Source organism: Mesoplodon densirostris, chromosome 2 (genome assembly GCF_025265405.1).
Source record: "Mesoplodon densirostris isolate mMesDen1 chromosome 2, mMesDen1 primary haplotype, whole genome shotgun sequence".
NCBI lineage: Eukaryota > Metazoa > Chordata > Mammalia > Artiodactyla > Ziphiidae > Mesoplodon > Mesoplodon densirostris.
Window position 1 is genome coordinate 104,066,781 of NC_082662.1, and position 16,710 is coordinate 104,083,490.

General features: G+C 47.2%; 1 protein-coding gene across 2 annotated transcripts in view; it reads right to left on the reverse strand.

Annotated features, from left to right (window-relative positions):
- Window positions 1–276: 276 nt before the first annotated feature.
- Window positions 277–16,710, reverse strand: part of NGF (nerve growth factor) — a 50,880-nt gene continuing 34,446 nt past the window's right edge. Inside the window, exons 2-3 of one of the 2 annotated variants that reach the window (XM_060086736.1) lie at window positions 8,074–8,197; window positions 277–1,174 (exon numbers count right to left, since the gene is read on the reverse strand). In XM_060086736.1, coding sequence (XP_059942719.1) covers window positions 437–1,162 — 726 coding nt within the window. In that variant the 5' untranslated portion in view covers window positions 1,163–1,174; window positions 8,074–8,197 and the 3' untranslated portion in view covers window positions 277–436. Of the gene's footprint in view, window positions 1,175–8,073; window positions 8,222–16,710 lie in introns of those variants that run through there. The other variant, XM_060086727.1, reaches the window with a different exon arrangement.

Below are 16,710 nucleotides of genomic sequence, written 5' to 3' on the forward strand. Positions count from 1 at the left end.
TGATCCAAGGATTAGGTAGCTTTGGCTCTGGAATGCAGAACAAAGTTGCAATCCAGCAGACTTCCATTCCTAATTACACACGGCTAAGGCTAATTTAATCTGAACCTGGTTAGCCTTCCCTAAAGTGTGGCAAGGCTGGCTGGGGGGCGATGTGAGGGTTACAGGTGGGTCTGAGGGAAAGCCAGGGGGTGCTGTGTACCTTTCTCCCTGCAGCCTCCATCCCAAGGCTTGCGGATGGCCACCCTGGGCAAAATGACTGGAGGGCTGGCACACAGGTTGCTTCCAAAAATTTAATAAATAATGGTTCTTTAAAACTGTATAAACTATAAATTACCATGCAGTCCTTATAATTTAAAATAATTTACAGGTTGAGGTAGGGAGGGGCGCCGGAGAGTGTGGAGGGGGGAGCTGGGAGAGGTTGAGGGCTGTTGGCCGGTCAGGCTTTCCTCCCAGCTTTCCTGCTGAGCACACACACGCAGGCCGTGTCGATCCGGATGAACCGCCAGGCAGCCTGCTTGCCATCCATGGTCAGCGCCTTGACGAAGGTGTGGGTCGTGGTACAATATGAGTTCCAGTGCTTCGAGTCGATGCCCCGGCATCCGCTGTCGACGGGATTGGGTTCCCGGCACTTGGTCTCAAAAAAGTACTGTTTGAATACACTGTTGTTGATGTTCACCTCTCCCAACACCATCACCTCCTTGCCCTTGATGTCCGTGGCGGTGGCCTTGTCCCCCACCCACACGCTGATGCTGTCGCACACCGAGAACTCCCCCCGGTGGAAGACAGGGTGGGACGACGACCGCTTGCTCCTGTGAGTCCTATTGAAGGGGGCGGCCCCGCCGGCCTCCAAGTGCAGATCCTGAGCGTCCGCGGCCGCAGGTGGGGGCTGGGTGCTAAACAGCACGCGGGGTGAACGCAGGCGCCGCTTTTTAAACAGTTCGGGGTCCACGGTGATCTTGCGGGTCTGCCCTGCCACCCTGGCGGCTAGCGCAGCTGCCGGGCTGCTGTGGGCTCTGCGGAGGGCTGTGTCAAGGGAGCGCTGAAGGTTAGTCCAGTGGGCTTGGGGGATGGCGTGTCCTGCTGGGACATTGCTCTGGGTGTGCGCTTCTGCCTGGACGCCGATCCAAAGAGCTGTGATCAGAGTGTAGAACAACATGGACATTACGCTGTTCACCTGGAATGAAACAGAAATGAGGATTATTCCACGGAGCACTGGGTGTGGGGCAAGGGCAGCTTCTGGGTCCCTCGGAGTTGACCTCCCAAGAGGATGACGAGGAGGTTTCTCCTGGTGGCTAAAAGCAAGGAGACCCCTGGAATTGACCATTCAGATTGAGACCCTTCTGAGAGTGCAGGGCGGTGCTACAACAGTTACACTGGGATGACAGGGTTAAACAGGGCTGGCTCCGGCAACCTGGGTGTCCGGGCACCCCATCTATGGGGTGCGCTTTCCCAGGAAGGGACGGAGCCCCTGAAATTCTGCCCTGTGGTGTGGTCTGAACTCGGCAGTGCTGGTTACAGACTTCTTTTGAGTTCTCTGCCTGCCAGCGAGACAGACGTGGGCAGGTGGTATGTGTGCACCTGTGTACAGCAGGATGGCTGGGGGCGGAGTCTGACACCTCTCCCAGTGCTGTCTCCTGCCCAACGGCTTGACTCCCCTGGGAAGGCAGTGGGCAGGGCTGCTGGGGACTTGTCTGGAAGCCTCATCACTGAACACACCCTCTTCAGACAGTAGCACCGGGTCAGCTCTGAGATCTGGTGACTGAAAACCCATGAAGCACCATGTTTGGCAAAAAAAAGTGAACACAGCTCTGGGACCATCTTAACCAGTCCATCTATTCAGCCACCAGCCATCTATTCGCGTCTATAAATGTGATACTGATCATGGTTTCTCTTGGCGTTGAGTGATGTTTTTCAGCTTTTCAAATGCATTCGCTTCTAGTTTCTTATTAGTCTGTGAGTTAGGTTAGGATTTATCATCTCTCTTTCATATGCAAGGAAAGTGAGCCACAGAAATTAACTAACAGGCCTACAGCTGCAAACAAAAACTGGACCAGAAATAGAATCCAAACATGACCCCTGACGAAGCCAGTCTACCCTTCCATCCTTCCTTCCTCCCCCACTTTCTCCTTCATTCTTTTTTTTTTTTTTTTTTTTTTTTTGCTGTACGCTGGCCTCTCACTGCTGTGGCCTCTCCCGTTGCGGAGCACAGGCTCCGGACACACAGGCTCCGCGGCCATGGCTCGCGGGCCCAGCCGCTCCGCGGCATGTGGGATCTTCCGGGATCGGGGCACGAACCCGTGTCCCCTGCATCGGCAGGCGGACTCTCAACCACTGCGCCACCAGGGAAGCCCTCTCCTTCATTCTTAAGTGCGTCTTTTTAAAAATTATTTGATCTTACGTGAGAGAAGACCAAATGGCATAAGTCATCTGTCCCCACAAGGCACTGCCAGCCCCTCTTAAGCATGTGCCAGATGGGGCTCTGCACTGCACTGTACTGCTTCCCCGCCAGCAGCCACCCCCAGGCCAACTAGCTGTGAGACTAGCTCTGTTCTTGAGCTCACTTTCGGTGAGCTCCTGTGCACATCTGTACGTGTGTACCAGCCATCACCTCTGGAAAGCTTCCCCAGATCTTCCTGGTAGGGTTAGAGGCATCCCCTAGAGAGGGTGTTAAACTTCCAATTTGATCCCTCTCCATCTCTCTCCCCACAGGTCATTCTGCTCCCTGCCCACTCTTCCAGCCTGGCATGGGTACCACTTCCTCCTTGAGGTCTGCTCAGATCACTCAGCGAAAAGCTGTCTCTTCCTGTTCTCAGCTTCAGAAGTGTGTGTGTATGTGTGTGTGTCTCTGTGTGTGTCTGTGTGTGTTCTCTCCTACTAAATCAGTGCAGTGGAAAGAACTCTGCACTGCATCTGGGGTTAGGAAATCTTGTTTGGATTCCTAGCCCTGATACTTGTTAGCAGAGGAAAGTCACTTAATCCCCCTGAGCCCTCATTTCCTCATTGATAAAAAGCAGGCAATAAACACTATTTCACAGGGTTGTTGTTAGGATTAAATAGGTGCTCACACACCTATTTAATTCTGAGTCATTCCAATGTCCTGCAGTCAAGGACTTTTTTTTCTTCAATTATATTGCTGCCAATTCACTCTCAAAGCACACTCCATACACATCTTTTCCTAGCACCTAGGTTTACCTCTGTCAGGCTTCTTCTCAAGACTAATATTTGAGCCTGTCTCCCCACTGGCCGCAAGGTCCCGGAGGGCAGAGCCTGTCTCATCCACCTGCGCACTAGTCCCTCCACCCCTTGTCTCCCATGGCGGTTTGTGCATAACCCTTCGGCCTCTCTGCATGCTGTGGATAATCGTTTACATGTCTGTCTCCCTGAGAGCACTTTGGAAGCGGTGCAATTTGAATTTACTGGGGCCATGCGCAGTGCCTGGCATGGAGTAGGTCCTCAAACTCTATAAGGAAAATGAATGAGAGAGTGAATGGGTATGTCCAGAGCAGCTCACCATCTGCCTTCTTTCCACCATGATGCCTGGTTTCTTTTGGATTTTGTGCCTTGTGACCACATGCTGCATTCCTAATCTGTTTTAAAGTGATGCATTCTTCTCTGTAATGTGCTTCTCTTCAGCTGGAAATAGACAGCTCTTTGGTGAGATACGAAGAATAAAACCACTAAATTCTTTTCTCTCTGGTTACTTGGAAAAATGTTTGTGTTTGCCCCAGTTCTCCAGCCAGCCATGCAGAGAAAGCAGTGACACATCTGAGTTTTCGACCATCACTGGTTGTGCTGATGGTCTTGCAGATAAGTGTCCAGCTGATTAGTCAATTGGCAGCTAATTCAAGCCCTTTGCTTTTGCTCCTTTTCTTGTTTCATTTCTTTCTGCCTCTCAGTACGCATTACCTCTCATCAGGTAGATGAAGGGAGAAGAAATGAAATGGAAATTCATCCCTTTATATCCATGTTAGTAACACTTCGAATTTGGATAGGGAAATGACTAAAAGATTAAAATGTAGGGTTTTGATGGTAATAAGGGACATACTGCTCCCTATTTCCAATTACCAGAGGTTCCCACCTCATTCTGGAGTCCCCTCTTTGGTGAGCTCATCCTCTTCTAAGGAGTCAACTGAAGTTTCTGTGCAGTTGATGCCCATGCCAGGATCTCTGGTCCAACTCCTCTTTCAAAAGCCCGTTCTGAATCCCCAGCTTCCTGATGGGCAACTCCCCATCAGGATACTGACATTTTAAATGCAAGACATCCAAAACAAAAATCTTTGTTCTCATAATCCTCACTAGGGTCATCATTCTCCCCTTCCTCCTCTTTACTCAACAGAAGCTGCCCCATTTGGGGCCACTTGATGATTTATGAATTAGTTCCACAGCTACTGTCTCTTTTGAGCATCTCTCCCCATCCTCCTAAACATGTTTCTCTGCATTTCCTTTTCCTGTTACTGGAGCCACCATTCCTCCATTCACCAGCTCCAAGACTCCACTCATGACTGGACTCTGCTCTTTCCTCTTTGACCTCCATCCAGCCCTTTTTGTCTGCTTCAGTAGCATCTCTTTTTTTTTTTTGTATTAAAAAAATTTTTTCTTGGAGTATAGTTGGTTTACAATGTTGTGTTAGTTTCAGGTGTACAGCAAAGTGAATCCATATAGATATATCCACTTTTTTTTTTTTTTTTTTTTTTTTTAGTAGTATCTCTTGAAACTATACTTTCTATTCTCACCTCTATGTTCCCAGTTCAGGTCATGGAACAGTCTCCCAGCTGATGTCCTGCACCCTCGTCTGTCTTCTTCCAATGCCTACCATCCCTGGCCGCCCCATTTAACTTCTTAAAGAACTGCTCTGATCATATCACCCTGCTCAAAGGATCCAGTGGTGAGTGGTTGTCTAGTATGCCACTAGGTTGCTCAGCCTGGCAGACAGACCCTGCTCTCCTTCTCCTCCCTTCACATATTTTGCATTCCAGGCAAACAGAATTCCTCAGAGGCAGTGCCAGCTCTGTGCTTCCCCCCTGTTGCCCTGGGTTCAAACTCTTTTGTGCCAGGCATTCTTCCCTCTGCCCCTCCCTGTGTCTTTTCTGCTCTCCACCTTGGCTGGTCAGAGTCCTTCCTGTTGGCTTTAACACCCACCTTAATAGCCACCTCCACTGGGGAGCTTTTCCTATTTCCAAAGAGACCAGTTCTCTCCCTTCTCCATCTCTAAAAGCATTTCCTTAATGCTCTCTTATGGCAACGTATTCTCCTCTTATCCTCCCACCTAGAGGGTAAAGTCCCTGGAGGTAGAAATGCATCCTGTCCATCTTTGTCGTGTGCACGTGACCTAGCCCTCACAGGGAGCTCCACCTCTTAAGAGTCAGTGAGTGTGTGAACAAGTCTCCTCCTTCTGTGTCCCTTAATTTCTCCATCTGAGTGGTGATGTTTAAGGTATCTTCCAACTCTGACACTCTTTGGGTTTAAGCAATTATACAATTTTCTGCCCTGCCTAGAACTCTGCTGGTTCTACTCAACTGACTACACAGAGTTCTTAAAGCCTAATGTGCTACTCCTCATTGCACTGTCCGGATAACCTGTGGTACCTGGTGGCATTTGATCCCAGTGGAGGTTTGCATCATGGAGAGATTGTTTTATTGTTTCATTGAGATTTAAAAATGTTGCAAATATATCTCTCATTTGGGTCTTAGAGTAAAAGGTTTTTTTTTTTAATTGACTTACTCATAACAGAATGCCCCTATAATCTTTAAAAAATAAAAAAAATAAGTCTTTCATTTAAAAAATCATGAGTGGATAAGCAAGAAAAGAAAAATTAGTGTGTTTTCTATTCTAGTAATTGAAAGCACAAAGCACGGTCTACAAAAGAACATTGTCTCCTTGACGTGAACCAGGGGAGGAGTTTTATTTTTTTATTTTTAAAAACAACCTCTGAAGCCTTTCTCCTGAAGAGATGACAGTTCTCGCTGGGGCTTCACTAAGCAGAGACATGTGAGTAGAATGATTAGCTGGGGAAGATGCAGTTAGGGGCTCACATGATAGAACATGTTCTGTTTAATGTGTGAGTGTTCTGTGTTTGTTCTGCTCCCACCAGAATGGAAGATAAATGACTAAAAGTTGAGGGACCCGTCAGGGGCCTTTTATCCATCTACTCAAAGTCCGCCCAGCTTTCTTCACCCTCTCCCAGGCCGAAGATACATTCTGTGGCTTTCCAGTGGTTCACACACTCCAGTAATAAGAGAAGTTTCCTGCACCAGGTGAATGATTTCACACAGGTTCTGGCCTCACCTGAATAGGTGATGAAGCTGCTGGGCAGAGCTAAGCAACTGGTCCACCTCTGTGGCCAGGACAGCTGATGGCGCTGGGGGGCCCGGCGACCGTGCCTTTGGAGATGCATTGTAGAAGGAGAGAGAGAATTCCTGCCTTCGCGGGAGGAGTGTCGAGAGAGAGTTGTTAGTGATTCTCAGGCTAGAGATTAGATCAGTGAACCAGGGTCCCTAAGCGTTAGCAGGAGAGGAAATCCTCGTGGCTGAGGAAATCCAGCCTCCTCCTCCATCTCACTCGCCACATTACGAGTGCGGGTCAGGAATCATTTCTTGTTTTACACTTGGCCTCCACTTGCAATGTGAACTGGCTGCTGTCTTCAGCCTGGGACTCAGTTGGGCGTTGGGGCCTGCGTGGAGTGAGCTTCCCAGGGGGAAATTCCTGAGGCTGCAGCACAGAAAGGCATGGACAAGGTCAACTCCAGCTCCTCTGCAAGCATCTCCCAGGCTGAGTTTATTATGGGGAAGCATGAACTGCAAGGGACGTCAGAGTTGATCAAGGCCAGAGGTCCAGTGCATTAGAGTCACCTGGAGGGCTTGTTAAACCACAGACTGCCGAGCCCACACCCCCAGAGTTTCTGATTCAGTAGGTCTGGGGTGGGACCCGAAAAATCTGCATTTCCCACAAGTTCCCAGGTGATACTGATGCTGCTGGTTTGGGGACCACATTTTGAGAACCACTCATTGAGTCCAATCCTTGAACCTTAGAGAGGAGAGAAATGGGCCTTGGAGAGGCTCAGCGACCTGGGGTTATGCAGCTAGTGAGTGGCAGGCTCTGCATGTGGGCGCTTGGCATTGCTCAGCCTCGGCTGCTCTAGAGACGAGAGGCCTGAGGCCGCACACGGACTGTAATGGATGGGCCCTGGGCTGTGTTTACTCAACCTCCAACATCAAAATGAAAGTTCTGTTCAACAGGTTGTGAGTTTTACCGTCCTGAAGCCATAAATCCAGATTCCAGGGAATAGTTGGACATTTAATTGTTTTATATCTTGTTTATCAGGTTTCTAGACATCATGCAGACTTGATCCAAAAGCACTTAAAATGCCCACGATAGAAATATGCAGCCAGAAAGCCCTAGCAGGTGCAGGCACCTGTGGATTTATTGTCTACCCCAGGATGGAATGGAAACAGAATCTACTGGCCTGAATTCTTAGAGACACATCTTAAAATGAATGAGGAGAGATCATAATTACATCATGATCAATTTAATTGTCTCATTACCCAGCACAACAAACCTAGCAGGTGGTCTTATTCTTCCCATTTTACGGAAGAGGAAACAGAGACACAGTAATAGTAAATAACTTGACCACAGGCAGAAGCCTGGTAGAAGTGGAACTCACCCCTATCTTCAGACCTGGAGCTCTCCCCACCCTCCACTCCACGGCCAAGGGCATGAAGAGTGATCAGGGGCCTTCAAGCTCATAAGATCACCTGCTCAGACAGACCAGGAGCTGTGTGGAGGGTCTGACCGGCACTGTCTATTTGAGACCCTGTGTTCTGTTCCTTTAGAGGTGCATGGCTCAGATTCTTATCATGTCCTTGGAAGCCATGGGGCCAGCCTGAGAGCGTGGGTGACATCCTCTCCAGATGAGCTAGGAGGGCCACATGTGCTAGGTCACTAGGAGCCACCCGGGTCCTTGCTGATTGACAGCTGGCACCTATGCCCCATCCTCAGCCTGGGGCTCATTTCCAGTTGTCCTGGCAGCTCTAGAGGTAGGAACCTTGGTGAGACAGATGCCTCTTGGGTACTTACCTCAGTGTGGCCAGGACAGAAAGCTGCTCCCTCGGAAAAGCTGTTATTGGGCCCAGACACTGAGCTGAGCTTGGGTCCAGCATGCCATCCAGCCCCTTGGACTGCACGACCCCGGGCCAGGACTCTGTGGGAGGAGAGAGCTGGCATTAGATCAGCGCTTCACCACGTTCTCTAGTAGACGGGTAGCTGTGTCCCAAGCAGGAGGAGAGGGAGGTGCCAACACAACAAACCCTGTTTTCTTTCTTTCTTATTTTTTTAATTAATTAATTAATTTATTTATCTTGGCTGCATTGGGTCTTTGTTGCTGCGCGCGGGCTTTCTCTAGTTGTGGCAAGCGGGGGCTACTCTTTGTTGTGGTGCGTGGGCTTCTTACTGCGGTGGCTTCTCTTGTTGCGGAGCACGGGCTCTAGGCACGCAGGCTCAGTAGTTGTGGCACGTGGGCTCAGTAGTTGTGGCTCACGGGCTCTAGAGCACAGGCTCAGTTGTCATGGCACATGGGCTTAGTTGCTCCACGGCATGTGGGATCTTCCCGGGCCAGGGCTCGAATCCATGTCCCCTGCATTGGCAGGCAGATTCTTAACCACTGCGCCACCAGGGAAGTCCCAAACCCCGTTTTCTTGAGTGTTGGGACTTTGCCAGCATCAGGACCAAAGGAGAAGACAGAGCTCAGCTACCAGAGTTGCCAGGGGCCTGAACTTGCACAGACCTGCGGCGGCACCTGCCTCTCACTCTTGTGCCAGCGCTCTTGGTTTCTGCCTGGACACAGTCTATGGCTGATCTTACACGCAGTGTTGGTGCTTCTAGTCCCACATCAGAGTCCTGCTCTAGCAGGACCCTAATCCAGGATTGAAATGGAATTATTTTGTACATTATACCCATAGATACAGTAGACCCAATTCTGGACCAGCATAACTAAGGTAAATTACTCAGAAGAAAATGTCCTGACAATTGAGAACACGTTGGTGTTTTGATGAGAATCTAGAACAAGTCATGGTGGCAAAGAAGGCAACCTAACCACTTGATAGATAACAGAGAGCTGTTACAGAACTAAGATGCCAATCTCAGAGTTCAAATTTTAGGAAAGTCACATTTTACGAATCAGGAGCTAGGGAGCAGATGCAATGAGGAAAAAAATTCTATTCAATTTTAGGTTGTAGTTCCTAGAAGCAATGGTAGGTGTCTATTCTTTTACTTCTGTAAACCTCGTATATGTAGGTGTTTCATTCATTCATTCAACAACATTTCCTGAGCACATATTTCTACTATGTACCAAGTACTAGCCTAGGTGCTAGGGACCCAGCAGTGAATAAGATCAACAAGGTCTCTGCTCTTGTGGAGTTTATAGTCTTGTGTAAATAAACATCTTCAGATTCTTTACATGCCCTGCAGGTAAGCAGGGTATGAGGATAGAGGGTGATAGCAGGGTGTAGTGAGGGGCCATTGTAGACAGGGTGCTCAGTGGAGAGTTCTCCAAGGAAGTGGCCTTCAAGTTGATATCTGAAGGATGAGAAGGAATGGGGGAGAGAGCATTCCAGGCAAGTGCAAAGGCTTTGGGGTAGAAACAAGTCAAAGATGCTGGGCATGTAGGGAAGAGACCAAAGACATGAGTTGGAGAGGTAGAAGGATGTAGGGAGGAACTATGGTTTTACCCTATGGGCAGTGGGAAGGGAGTGGAAGGCTTTAAGCTAGAGGGTTACGTGACATTTTTTTTGAATGAATGAATGAATGGTTATGTCTATTTGCAGAACTTGTCATAGGGTGGGGTAGCTCTCCCACCAAAAATGTTGTAGAATGACATCTTTATCCTTCCTGTCTAGATTGTCTTTTCAACTCCCCAACCCCTTTTCCCATCATGCCTCTTCCCAGTGGGGGGCTACCCCCACCCCCCATCTTCCTGCAACACCCCCTGTCATCTTGTGCTATGGAAGCAAATGTCAGTGAAGCCACCATGGCCCCCAAGTCCCTGATCACACAGAGGAGCTGGAGGACAAGGAAGTAGAAAGGGCCTTGGGTGGTTTTCCTGCTGTTAGAAGTCATGAAATTAAGGACTGAGATGTTACTATTCCTCTTTCTGACCCACTTTACTCAGAATATCATTTTTCCTCTAGAAGTACCAGAAAAACCTTCACGTACTCAACTGGGGTTCAGGCCTAGAGATGAACACTTACTCAAACACCCTAAAAAACATTAGATTCCATAGCAAAGACCATTTTCAGGCTCCCTCAGGATTGGATTGAGCACAGGAGAGGGAGGATAGCAGGTTCCCCACAGCAGGAGGTGAGTATTCTAGGGTCTTGTTGCATCACTCATGGGAAGAGGATCTGGTCCACAAATACTTCAGCTGGGTGTTTGGCCAAACCCGATTGATCACCAGATTGGAATCTACAGAGCTGTGTCCTGGCCCATTTTGCTCTCATTTGTGGGTAAGTTGCCAAGTATCTTTAAACTTCTCTGAGGCTTCTCCATAGAATGAGGAACCAGCAGGGATGATAGCCAAGGTCTCCTCCAGCTCTGATCGCCTGTGATTCTATGGGCATTAGTGTTTCCAGCCTGCATCCTTACTGAGTGCTTAAGGAATGCTTTTCTGCCTGTTCAAACACTGGAATTTATTTATTTCATTAATTAAACACTAAACTTGGAGGCGCTGCACCAGCCACTGTGCTAGGTGCTAGGGAAGCAAAGAAGAATGAGACACAGCTCAACTTCCAAGAGCAAGTAAGCTAGAGGTAAGGAAAGCAAACACATGAACAGCATTTAAAGCACAATATGTTAAGTATGATAGATATCTGACATGATATGGAAAATATAGTGGAGGGAGGAGTTTGTTTTATTTGGCCAGATTAGCCAGAGACATATGTTCATAGAGGAAGGAACATTTGAACAGGGTTCTTAAGGATGAATAGGAGAGCATCAGAGAAAAAGGGAAAGGCATCACAGAGCCCCAGAAGTCCAACATGGCTTAAGAGGGAGTCTTGGGGGAGGGTGAGAAAGGTATGTGATGGGCCTTATACAGTAGCAGGTACTTATGAGCTTGCAGAGCTCACTGCTGTGACCTATCTGCTGACTGTACCTTCCTATGTGACACAAAAGGCCTACACTTTAATCTTTGGGACAGTCAGGGAAGTAAGAGTGACTCTCTTTGAAAATATTCTATATATTCCACTGTAAGCCAGGATGGCCTCCAATCCAGCTGATTAGAAGGAGAGAGAAGGTCAATCTAAATCAAACATTCCACAACTCCTAGGCAGACCTGCCTTCTTGGAGGATCAGCTCTAGACCGACCACAAAGGGGTCCCTGGCCATATATCTGCAACCTCTGGGCCAAGCCACTTTCGCAGGCCAGGGTCTCCTGCCAACCACATCTAGATGCCTGATTGCTATACTTGAAATCCTGTGTCTTTGGCCTTCTCTTGTTCAGTGGAGGTACAGGTAGTTTACTACTGGAGAGAGCAATTTCCGGTCCAGAATCCTGAAACACTAAGTGATTTTCATAGATATTGTTGTCGTTGTTTTTAGTCTTATGCTAGTGAAGGTTGGGGCTCTGAAATTAAATCCGATTTAAATATTGCAAAGATATTAGGAACAAACAACCCAAATGCATATCTATTCTTAAACTCAGGCGGTAATCACTTAGACAGTTTTCACACTTTTATAAAAGCATGGAAATAAATCCCAGCTCATCTCAGGACAGTGTTCTATTCCTTCTTGCAGGGCACGAAAGAATGCTATTGAAACCTGGTGTACCCCTTCTAGACCAGGACAATGCTGGCCTGTCCTGTGTCTCAGGCTTTAAAGCAGTATTTCTCAAAGTGAGGTCTACCATAGTACTGGCAATATCTTGGAACTTGTTAGAAATGCCAATTCTTAGGCTCTACCATAGGCCTAGCAATGCTGAGTGAAACCCAGCAATCCGAGTTTTAATCTCTGCAGGTGATTCTTAGGCACACCCAAATTTGAGAATCACTGTTTTGGAGGGTCCCATTCTGGTCCCCTTCCACTTGCAACCTCTCCCTTGGGTGAGGGATCCAGGGCTGAGAGAGAGTGATAACCCAGAGTCAACCTACTGCTGTGGGGTGCCTGCTTGAGTATAACTTTCCATATCACGATCAACATTATGTCTAGACCACGCCCCAGAACCCCTGAGCAGCCAGACTTGAGTCAGCTAGAGCTAAAGCGTCTTCTGAAGACCCCCTGACGTTAAGCGTGTTTGTGTGGCCCTCTCTGTTGACACTTGTCTCAGCCTCACCTTCACTTTCATATGGTCTCAATGATCTTTTGGTCAATTTCAGAATGCAAACTTTGTTTTGTAAAGCTCCCAAGGTGACCCCAAGGAAAAGCCAGGGCTGAGAATCACAGCTGTACAGGAGGAATGGGAAACTTGGCACTGGCTTTGATGAGCTAGCAATTAAGAAAAATTATCAAGAAATTAATATATCTCAGAAAATATAAAGTGCAGGTATGGTCACATCATAGGCAACAAGAAGGTGTGAGAATATAGCTTGCAGACTCTTGGGGGGATATTGCCCCGTCTCCCCTTCCCACCTCCCTACCCCTGGCAATTGTCTAGATATAATTGACATTTGTGAGTTGGAAGGTTTTCTTTTTACTCCTGGCATGCCACTTAAACTGTTCTTTGGTGTTGGAGCTATGGTCAGCTTATTATTAAGTCCAATGATTATTTGCTGACAGTTCAACGTACCAAAAACTGGGGGATGCTTGACTAAAAAGACGGCTTGGACCGCTCATTCCTCGCAGGTGCTGGGACACAACGGCTAGTCCCAAGAGCAGTTTACACCACATCAAAGATGCTAGAGCAGCTGGCGTGACCTGCAGCCTCTTTCCTCCTAGATTCCACCTGCTGGAGTTCTGTGGGCTGGGAAAACTCACTAGAAAGGCTGGGCATTAAGAACATGTTGCTGAGGGCATAATAACTGCTGGTGCTGTCGCTGTGGTTTTCACTGCTGTAACTGTTCCCCTTGATTCTCCCCTCTGTAAGTTCTTTCTCTGAGCCTATACACAAAGAAAATTTGAAATCTTTTACATTGAAAGTCTGTTTTCCTAATTTTTAGCCTAACCAGACATTTTCTAGTATGGAATATGACTGTGGGGTTTGCTGACTAGGAGCTTTTTGGGGGGGGGGGGGAATTCAGTTTTGGCCATTTTGAGATCATTTGATGTGTTTTAACTGTTTAGTGGTTTTGGCACATCCAATAGGAAAATAGCGTCTGGCAGTAAGGACTCAGGAAGACATTAAGGTTTGGCAAAACCGCTATTCTTTTTGAAAGTTTCGATGCTGACAATTCTAAAGTGCCTTGCCACTTTTCTCTAAAAGAGAAATGGTCCTGTGGCTCTTTTGGAGATTCTCACATAAATTACAAACTCTTCCTAGCATTTCCCAGAGAGGCAGCTCAAGGAAGAAATCATCATGGTGTTGACCTTGAGCTTCAGAATCAAAGAGCATTTGCTACAAACGTGCGTGGCCTTCTGGGGTGTGTGGCAGACCACAGTTTGCCTGTATTTACCCGACTGGATTCATGAGCTGTGGATGCATGAGCTGTGCAATACCAATGCCACAGAGAGGTTTTTGTAACGTGGGTAATTACAACGACACAGATGTGGTAGAAGATAAGGCATCTAAACACACAGCAGCCTTCCATTATAGAGTTGAGGGCAGTACATTTTTGCAAGAATATGCTAGTAAATAGTAGTCCTTGTAGTGTAGCCCATCAGCTTAGTAATACTAATGATATATCTGTAATCTACATTTGAGTGCCAAAAACAATCCAATAGTTTCAAACTCTTCTGCAACCCTAAGAAAACATCTCCTCAGTTCCAACTGGCTGGTCCTTAAACCACAAGAAAAAGATCCATTGCAGTTCTGCATTGGGCCTTTCCTGGCTGTTGTTCTAATACTTGGGACTAAGAGGTATTGAGGGAAAGGGGGACTCTCAGGTTGGTTGGAATCAAAGTTTACATCCAACGATACCAGCGCCTACCAAGGCCCCCAGCCCACTGTAGACCGAGATGACCACCTGGGACAGAATACATGAATGGAAACAAAACATTGCCAGTGAATGCAAACTCAGATCCAAGCTCTTTATTCCATTTGCTTTATAGGATTAAATGTCCTCAGCTCTTCTTGAACTAGCCTTTTCCTCTCAGTGTATGGTATGTTTTCCAGGCAACAGGTCAAGCAATATTACAACACATAAGTCTATAATGCAATTCAGATGTAACTTCAGAAATTAAGACAAGCTAAAGATCCATAGCCCTGAGAAAGACCCGGGGAAAATCCTGGCTAAACAGACACACAGTGTTCTAGGGCTTTTAAAAGGCAGGCAGTTCATCCTTCCATTAAAGAGGGATAAGGGACAAGCTGTGAGACTTGAATGTAAAGATCCCAGCAAAAGGCCACCCTTACTCAAAGTGTCCATGAGATGAGGCCATTTCTGTTTGAGCAGCTGGGCTTCAATTTTGCTGCAACCCAACCACCCTGCATCAAAGGAAACGTGGATCACAGGTAGCCAGCACCAAACACATCCTGGGGACACCGAGTCCCAAGGGCACGTCAGATGCCATCCTACTCCACACCCCCCCTGGAGTGACAACTCCCTCACTCTTCTGTGCTGACATTTCCTGGCTTGTCTGCTGACTTCACACCCAGAAAATGACTCAAAGTATTAAAGAGATAACTTGGCCCAGCTTTGCCCAGGCATGCAGCACATGCGAATCCTAGGTAACCGGAGGATTACCTAGATAAGAGCTGGAAATGAAGAATTTATTTCCCTGTGTGTGTTTGTCAGGGGGCTTTGGGCTGTTTTAGCTACTTCCTGTGTATGGCTTTAACTATCCCAGCCCCAAGTGGGCGCCTACTACACAGATCATATACGCCTGATGGGGAATGTCGGAATGTCAGCGGGCTGGTTAACTGTAATGAGGGGCTATTTGGTGGGCATTTTAAAGCTCACTTTAAAGAGTTTCATCTAGCTCCTTCATTACCTCAGGAGGAAAGGTCAGAGGAGATGAAAACCTGCTGTCCTCCTAAAGTCACTTGATTCTCATACAATTATATTTCAGAACATTCTCAAACTTCTAGCGTTTCTTCTTTTAGGCTTTATTTGACCGTGACATCATGAACAAAAGCAAACTCCTGCACTGGGGAAATTTACTCCAGAGCTAACAAGGGACCCACAGAGTGCATCGTCTCCAGGGACCCAGAACACTCTGGGTAGTTATAAATTCCAAAGATGAAGACAGACAGTTTTCCCTGCTCCATCACCCCCCGCCCCGCTGACACACACAGAGAAAGAAACCAGACACTCAGCCATTCAAGAGGTAAGTTTAGATGTTTAAGATTCAAAGAAATAAAAAACTATTTATTTTAGAATCTCAGTTGTTATTTTACAGAATTATAGGCTGTTAGAGCTGTAAAGAAAGGACCGCTAGTGACTCTGCACTTCCCTTGATGGCCACGTCAAACAAGGCCCTGAGGCCTGGGGCTGGTTGCATTTTAGCCCCACCGCTTCTCAGCTGTGTGACCTTTAGCAAGTGACTTAACCTCTCTGTGACTCAGTGTCTCCTCTCAAAGGTCAGAATAATTATACCTTCTACCTTGAGTTGTTGAGAGGCTTAAATAGAATAAGCATTTAGCCCAGTGACTGGCACCTAACTGTTGCTACATAAATGTTAGCTATTCTTATTAATGCCATTAAAGACATCCAGCTATAATCAGGCAGTGGGTTACTGGCAGGCTTGGAACAGAACAGAAGGCAATGCCTCCTGTCCATCCCATGCCCTGGTCTGGCTGTCTCTGGCAGGAAGATATCCTGTTTGTGTTACAGTTGTTGTCTATATTCCAGTCATTTTGGAATGGCTGGCCAGGCACATGCTCAGTGGCCCCGTCTGAGCAAGTGTGGAACACAGTCAGTCGGCAGCTGCAGGATGATTATCTGCAATCATTTGCTGACAAAGATGCTGAGTAACGAGCTAAGACATTTGTTTTTGAAATGATCCATTTTCTTCAGCCTTGTCGTAGTCAGGGACAGGAAGCTACTCCAGCTATGACTAAAACTTGCCAGGCCCTGTACAGTTAATAGCATCTTTGCTTAGGGTGATTGCTGCCTAACAGGGAAAGTGGATCACAAGGAGAATAAAACATGGAGGTATCTTCATGGTCAAATTTATTCTCAGTTATCCAGGGATTTGGGACAGATTTAGGTATCTGCTGGATCGTTAACTTTTTGAGGTCTTGGGTGTTTTTCTCTCCATGGGGCAGTCTCAGAGGTTAGGCCCTTAATGAATGTTTATTGAACAGAATTGAAAACTCTTCCCACAGCTGCACCAGTTTATTCAAAGTAAATCATTATTTCATACTATATTGGTAAATAACAAGTGGTCCCAATTTATACCCCTGGATAACTGGGTACGCCCCCCTTTCACGTTGGCGATGTGGTGTTTTATTTAAGAAGGAGAATGCCCCATTGCTGGGCTGACAGGTGCACTGCTGAGGAACCAAGTGTCTTAGCTCTCAGCAGCCCCTCATTCCGACTTCATTACAAGCACTAAAAAACACACAGGTGTTGGGCAAAACAAACTCCTTATTTCCAGCTTGCTTATTTTTCTTGTTCAGAATTTCTT